Here is an 8022-nt window from a genome sequence, read left to right as displayed (position 1 = left end):
ATGCCTCAGAGATCTGGACGTTTTGAGATTAAACATATTTTGGCTTCGGGAACCTGCCCTCGGAGGAGAGGCCTGACGTTGGTGGTTGCCCTAGGCCGGCCCCAGCTAGTCCTGTGGGGTCCTGGGCGCCTCCCCTCTGGAGGAAGGCCACCCCCCTGGTCCGCTTCGCGCTAGTCTCCTGGGACCTGAGTTGGAGGAGCCACGTCTGCAAGGGGCTCGGGCGTCTCTAGAAGAGCGGGGCGGAGCGAGAGCTTTCGGGTTTGGCGAGCTTAAGCCCTGACCGAGTTGTGGCTGGGCGGTGAAGTTTTAAGTGAACTGGGTTTTCGTTACGATCCTAAAGTTGCACTGTGTGAACTAGGCTCTGCCAAAATCCGAGCAGAGAAGCAAAGAAGTCGGAAAGAGATTTGGCGGTGGAAGTGGGAGATTTAAAAACGGTCTTGTATGAGGTATAATAGGAACTCTGCTATTTTCGCTCTAAGTTCTAAAATGAAAAGTTTTTTTAAGAAAAAGTTTAAACAAAAGAAACGAAAAAGCCCACCTCTTGAGCCCTGGCCAAAATATATCTTAAATGATATTAAATGTATTCCGTGAATCTCCCCCATCTCCTCACAGCGATCAAAAGCCTTTACATTCTGAACCGAAAGCTTCTTACCTTTAATTTATAGAAATTGACGTCAAGTAAATAATAGTCTTTCTCCAGTCTCGAAATTAAATATTCCATACCAAGTGCACTGAACTTACTTGGCAAGGGCTTTTCTTTCCTCACTACAAGAGACAATAAATGTGCACATATATATGTTATGAGTTGACCATCTAGTGGAAAAAGTGGTACTTTGTCTTTTTATTGGTCACTACCTGATTTAAAATCATTCACAACTTTGCCCAGGTTAGTTTAGTGGTTTGTACTTTCTGAGGCTCCTTAATCATGAGCTTGTTTGCACTTTATTTTTTCCTGTATCAGAATACAACTGAGTCCAGTGTTTAACCTCAATTATGCACTTTGAGGCTGTAACATAAATTAGATTAGTTCTATCACCAAAGTATTTGCCTTGGTTAGAGAGGCACTCTCTACTCCCCCTTCCCCCCTCCCCTGCCATTGGCATTAGATCTGCTTCTTACTGTTGATTAAGATACTGGGGTGTGTGTGTGTGTGTGTGTGTGTGTGTGTGTGTGTGTGTGTGTGTGTTTTAAACAAAAGTCTTCCTGACAAATTAGGTTTCTGGGTCAGTAAGGCTGTCTTAGCCCATTTGAGCTGCAAAGCTATAAACACCAAATTTATTTCTCACAGTTCAGGAGCCTACGAAGTCCAGCATCAAGGTTCTGGCAGATTTGGTGTCTGGTAAGTACTTGTTTCCTTCAGTATCTGTTTCCTAGTCTTTTTGCTGTGCATATGGTGGAAGGGTAGAAGGAGCTCTTTGGAATCTCGTTCATAAGAGTTCTGCCCTCATGACGTAATCACCTACCTTCACCTCCTAATACCATCACATTGGGCGTTAGGATTTCAATGTATGAATTTTGCAAAGGACACAAAAACTAGGACTGTAGCAAAGGCTGAGGGCCAGGCTCTGGACTGCAGTGAATTTTTCAAGGAGACTTATTTGTGTATATATTCTCTCATTCCAGCAACAATACAACATGGATATTTTTACTTTAAACTTTAAAATGTATGATAATTTAGGGAAAGAGAAAGAGAGTCAGTCTTACTTAATCCAGCTATAGCTACAATGTGGCATCAATCTGTTTTAGTACATTGATAGTTTTAGTACATTAGGTACATTTTAAATTTAGTACATTTATATACCCCACTGTTAAATTCTCATTTTAACATATTCATAACACATTACAGATGTATTAGTACAGATTGAAAGTTTAGTATACTTGGAACTACATTCTACTCAAACAACTTCACTGAAAAGTAACGTTTGAAGAAGAGTACTGAATTGATGACAGTATTTGACAATGAAAGACTTATCTCATAAATTTTCTTTCCACTAGCATCTAGAATGTTGGAAATGAATTAATCAATTAAACAGCATTTAATGAGTACTTACTAAATGTCAATAATTGTTCTAAATGTTGGAGAGATAGATATTTTAAAAGGTATAGTTCCTCTCCCACAGTGAAGTAAGTAGGTAGACAAGACTCTAAACAAATAATTATAGTGTACTGGAATAAACACTATAATTGAAGGTTGTAGGAGATGCAATCGAAGCAAGAAATGGAGCATTTAACTTTGTCGGGCAGGACCTGCTTCATTAAATTTGTGGTGTTTGAGATGAATCTTGAAGAATGTGTCGAAATTTGGTAGGATACAAGCAGTAACAGGACATTCCAGATAGAAACAACATTAGGTGGAAAGGCATGGTATTGAAATACTATGGCCCTTTGAAGGACTTAGTTTTTTGTTTCTGAAAGAGTAGGGTGCATATGAGGGAATAGTAAGAGTAAGTAACATTTTAATAGTAAGAGTAAGTAAGATTTTGTGGATCTCGTTTAGGAATTCTTCCCATAGTTTATTCTAATGGCAAAAGGAAAACTATTGAGTTTTAAGCAGCAGAGGTTTTTTATGTTTTTTGTTTGTTTTTTTGTTTTTATTTGTGTTTAGAGAGAGAGACAGAGCATGAGTCTGGAAGGGTCAGAGACAGAGGGAGACACAGAATCTGAAGCAAGCTCCAGGCTTCGAGCTGCCCGACATGGGGCTTGAACCCACAGACCACAAGATCATGACCCGAGCCGAAGACAGACACTTAATCGACTGAGCCACCCAGGCACCCTGAAATAGCAGAGTTTTGTGACAAGATTTGCATTTTCTGAAAAATTCACATGCTGATCATTTATAGCAATACAAGCTCAGTTAGGAGATTATTCCAAATAGTTGGAAGTAGGAGATGAGAAGCTCTTAAACTCCTCAGTAAAATGGGATTCATGAGATTGGAGGGGTTAAAAGGAGATAGAATCATAGAATCAATAAGATTAAGTGTAAATTGTTGCAGTTATGCCTTCCTTCTCAAGCCAATTGTTCATGCCCACCTATTCCATACTCTTGGGTAGTCCCCTCCCAGACGGACTAACTCATGTGACTTGCTGTGGCCATTGGGATAATAGCAGTTGTAATTTAGCAGGGACTTGAAGGATGTTTGCACATTTGGGACTTGCTGTTTTATTGTTGACAACCCTTCTGCCACCATGTAATCAAATCAGTCTTGCTTCCTAGAAGATGAAGGACCACTTGGAGAGAGGCCCCAAGTGTCCCAGTGATCTCAACCTTCCCATTTGAGGCCCCAAACATATGTGTGAGGCCATCCTAGACTGTCCAGCTCCAACTAAGATGGTTCAGACCAGAAGAATCAGCTAGTCAACCCACAGAATCACAGGACATAATAAATATTTACTTTTAAGCCCTCAGATTTGGAGCAGTTTGTTTCATAACAAAAGTTAACTGATACCCTAAACGACCACGTAGATGTGGATTGGATAAGAAGTCATCTAAGATGAATCTCTCCTTTGTAGCTTGAGTGGGTGGATAAATCAATATTGGAAAGCTATGAATATTAGAACAAGTAAATTGGTGGTATTACCAAAGATAATGAGAAATATGTATTTTTAAAGACAAGTTTTGGGAGGGATAACAATAAATTCAGTTGTGGAAATAGAATCTTAGGAGTTCTTGGAATATACAGGTGAAGATATCCATTGACTGTGATATAAAGATCTGGAGATCATAACTTTGGAGTAAAAGCTGTGGCTTTGAATGACATTGACCAATTCTCATTTATTAGTTTTGGGAGCTTTCTTTGTAGATTCCTTAATATTCTGTACTTAGACATTGTTGTCTATTACCAGATACAACTTCTAACTTTCTAATCTGTATGCTTTTTATTTCTTATTGTATTGGTTTGAACTGCCATTACATGTTGAATAGGAATGGTGAGAGTAGATGTCCTAGTCCTGTTCCTGATTTTAGGGAGAAAACAGGAAAAATAGTCTTTTACTATTAAGTGTTACCTATAGTTTTTTGGGGTTTTTTTGTAGGTGTCATTTTTTTCAAGTTAGGGAAGTTCCCTTCTTTTCTTAGATTACTAAGAGTTTTTATCATGAATAGATGTTGAATTCTGCCAAATGCTTTTCCTGCCTTTATTAAGAACTCAGTTTTTCTTCTTTAGTCTGTTAATATGATGAATTATGTCAGTTAATTTTTAAATGTTGACTCAGCCTTGAATTTCCAGAATAAAACACATTAGGTTGTAGTATATTATCTTTTTCACATGTTGCATTTTTTTAAACTAATATTTTGTGGTGGATTTTTGCATCTATGTTTATGGGAGGTATTGCCTTTCTTATAATGTGTTTATCTGGCTTTGGTAACAGGGATGTGTTTCTGAATTGGAAATGTTTCCCCTTTTCCTGTTTTCAGAAAAGGTTGTATAGATTTAGTATTATTTCTTACACTATGATTTGGTAGATTGATGGTGAAGCCACTTGGCATAGAATTTTCTTTATAGAGAAGTTTTAAATTACAGATTTAATTGCTTTAATATTTACAGGATTATTCAGGTTATGTATTTCTTCCTAAGTGAGCTTTGGTAATTTGTGTCTATGGATTAATTGTGTAATATTCTCTTAAATATCTGTAGTGTCTGTGATGATGTTACCCTTTCATTCCTAATTTTGGTAATTTGTGTCTTGTTTTTTTGTTTTTTGGGTTTTTTTTTTTTTTTTTTGGTCAGTATAGCTAGAAGTTTCTAGATTTTGTTAGTATTTTCAATAAAATTTGTTTTATTTTGGTATTACTTCTTTTTCTCTGTTGTTTTCCTATTTTGAACTTTACTGATTTCTGCTCTTTATTATTTCTCATCTGTTTTGTATTTATTCTTTATATGGTTTCTAAAGGTAGAAGTTTGTTTGTTTGTTTGTTTTTAAGTAGGCTTTCTGCCCAATGTGGGGCTTGAATTCATGACACTGAGATTAAGAGCCTCATGTTCTATTGACTTAGCCAGTTAGGCACCCCTCTAAAGGTAGAAGTTTAGATCATTGATTTGGGATCTTATTTTTTGACATGAGCATGTAATTTTATGTATTTCCTTCTAAGCACTGCTTTGGCTGAAGCTCATAAATTTTGATATGTTGTATTTTTATCTGAATTCCGTTCAAAATATTTTCTAGTTTCCCTGTGTTGTCGTCTTTGACCCATGGGCTACTAGAAGTGTGTTAATTTTCAAATATTTGTGACTTTTCTAGATATCTTTCTGTTATTTGTTTCTCATTTAATTCTGATATATTCAGTGAATGTACTTTCTATGATTTCAATTCTTTAAATTTTGTATTATGACCTAGAATATCATATGTCTTTTTAAAAATATTTTATTTTTAAGTAATCTCTACACCCAACATGGGGCTGGAACCCCAAGATCAAGAGTCACATGCTGTGCCAATCAAGCCAGCGAGGCACCACACCCCTAGAATATCATATGTCTTGGTAAATGCTCCAGGTACACTTGAAAAGAATATATCTTCTGCTCTTGTTAAGGTAGCGTGTTCTACAAATGTTTTAGGTCAAGGTGGTTGATGGTGTTGTTCAGGTCTTCTCAATCTTTGCTGACTTTCTGTCTACTTATTCTGTCCATTGCTGAGAGAAGTCTCCAGCACCTGGGTGGCTCAGTTAAGCATCTGACTTGGGCTCAGGTCATGATCTCATGGTCCATGAGTTCAAGTCCCATGTTGGGTGAGCTCCAGTCCCACTTCAGGTGAGCTCATGCCCTGCTTCAGATGAGCATGGGCCCCACTTTGGGTGAGCATGGGTCCTTCTTTGGGTGAGCATGAACCCCGCTTCATGTAAACATGAGCCCTGCTTCAGGTGAGCCCCACTTCTCTCTCTCTCTCTCTGTCCCTCATGGGAGAGTCTCTCTCTTTCTCTCTCTCTCTCTCTCTCCCCCTCTCTCTCCCTCTTTCTCTCTGCTTACTTGCATCCCCTATGTCTCTCTCTCTCAAAAAAAAAGAAACATTGAAGTCTCCAAGTATAATAATAAATTTGTCTGTTTACCTTTCCAACTCTTTAGTTTTTGCTTCATGTATTTTGAAGATATATATTTTTTTAATTTTTTAACATTTATTTATTTTTGAGACAGAGAGAAACAGGGCATGAATAGGGGAGGGTCAGAGCGAGAGGGAGACACAGAATCCGAAGCAGGCTCCAGGCTCTGAGCTATCAGCACAGAGCCTGACACGGGGCTCAAACTCACAGACTGTGAGATCATGACCTGAGCCGAAGTCGGACGCTTAACCGACTGAGCCACCCAGGCGCCCCTGAAGATGTATTTTTAGGTCCATACACAATTACAATTTTTTTTTCACACTTACAATTCTTATGTCTTCTTGGCAAATTGATCCTTTTAACATTGTTTAACATTGTATAATATCCCTCTTTATCCATGGTGATATGTAGCAACTCCACTTCTTCTGACTAGTGTTTTTCCCATCCTTTTACTCCTAATCTATCAATAGGTTGCTTATTTTATTTTAGTTGAGTCTTCAAAAAAAAAAAAAACCTCATTCTGACAACTTTTTCTTTTAATTGGTATGTTTCGACTATTTACATTTAGTGTAATAATTGATGCTGTTGGACTTAGGTTACCCTTTTATTAATTGTTTTCTGTTTGTGCCTTCTTTTTAATTTTTCTCTTTCACCTTTTCTGCCTTCTTTTAGATTGTGTGGATACTTTTAGTATTCCATTATAATTTATCTATTAGTTTTTTGATTATTTGTTTAAAAAAATTTTTTTTAATGTTTATTTATTTTTGAGAGAGAGAGAGAGAGAGAGAGAGCAGGGGAGGGGCAGAGAGAGAGGGAGACACAGAATCTGAAGCAGGCTCCGGGCTCTGAGCTCTCAGCACAGAGCCCAACATGGTGCTCAAACTCATGAGCTACAACATCATGACCTGAGCTGAAGTCAGCCACCCAACCAACTGAGCCACCCAGGTGCCCCTGGTTATCTGTTTGGAAACACTTTTTCATTTTCTAATTTTTAGTTGTGGTAAAATACACATAACATAAAGTTTACTATTTTTAACTATTTAACTATTAACTATTTTTAGGTGTATAGTTCAGTATTGTTAAGTATTTTCACACTGTTGTGCAACCATTCCTCAGAACTTATCCATCTTGTGAAACTGAAACCCATTAAGTAATAACTCCCCATTTTCCTTCTTCCCAAGCTCTGGCAAACACCATTCTACGTTCTGTTCCTATGAATTTGACTCCTCTAGATACATCATACGAATGGATTTATACATTATTTGTCTTTGTGACTGGCTTATTTCACTTGGCATAATATCCTCATAGTTCCTTTATGTTGTAGCAGGTATTAGAATTTACTTCCTTTTTAAGGCTGAATAATAATCCACTTTGTATACCACATTTTGTTTATTCATTCATCTGCTGATGGACACTTGGTTCCTTCCACCTTTAGGCAATTTTGAATAATCTGCCATAAATATGGGTATACAACTATCTCTTTGAGATTCAGCTTTCAGTTATTTTGGATATACCCCAGAAGTGGAATTATTATATCAATTTTTAATTTTTTGAGGAACTGCCATACTGTTTTCCTTAGCAACTACACTATTTTACATTATCTCCAACAGTATACCAGAATTTTAATTTCTCTACATCTTCACCACACCTGTTATTTTTTCCCTTCATTTCTTCCCTCCTTCCTTTTTAAAATAGTAGCCATTTTGTTAGATGTGAGGTGATATCTCATTGTTGTTTTCTTTTATACAGCTTTATTGAAATATAGTTGACATGTAATCATTATGGTTTGATTTGCATTTCCATAACGATTAATGATGTTGAGCATCTTTTCATATGCTTATGTTAGCCATGTGTATATGTTCTTGGAGATAATTGTTTTTAATGGTTCTTTTAATGATTATACTATACATCCCTAACCTTTCACAGTTTACTTCAAGTAAAATGTCAGAATCTTATATCCGTATAGGTGCCTTTGTTTTCCTCCCTTCTGA

The 8022-nt window shown here is 37.1% G+C and overlaps 1 protein-coding gene across 7 annotated transcripts in view; it reads left to right on the top strand.

Annotated features, from left to right (window-relative positions):
• The window catches only part of RPS6KB1 (ribosomal protein S6 kinase B1), a 187690-nt gene that overhangs the window by 56379 nt on the left and 123289 nt on the right, over window positions 1-8022 (top strand). For 6 of the 7 annotated variants that reach the window (XM_053212673.1, XM_053212670.1, XM_053212669.1 and 3 more), the window contains one exon: window positions 1289-1339. In XM_053212673.1, coding sequence (XP_053068648.1) covers window positions 1289-1339 — 51 coding nt within the window. Of the gene's footprint in view, window positions 1-1288; window positions 1340-2607; window positions 4253-8022 lie in introns of those variants that run through there. The other variant, XM_027034270.2, reaches the window with a different exon arrangement.

This window comes from Acinonyx jubatus, chromosome E1, assembly GCF_027475565.1.
Source record: "Acinonyx jubatus isolate Ajub_Pintada_27869175 chromosome E1, VMU_Ajub_asm_v1.0, whole genome shotgun sequence".
In the NCBI taxonomy this organism is placed as follows: domain Eukaryota; kingdom Metazoa; phylum Chordata; class Mammalia; order Carnivora; family Felidae; genus Acinonyx; species Acinonyx jubatus.
The sequence above is the reverse complement of the archived record's forward strand: the minus strand, read 5'-3'. Positions and strand labels throughout refer to the sequence as shown.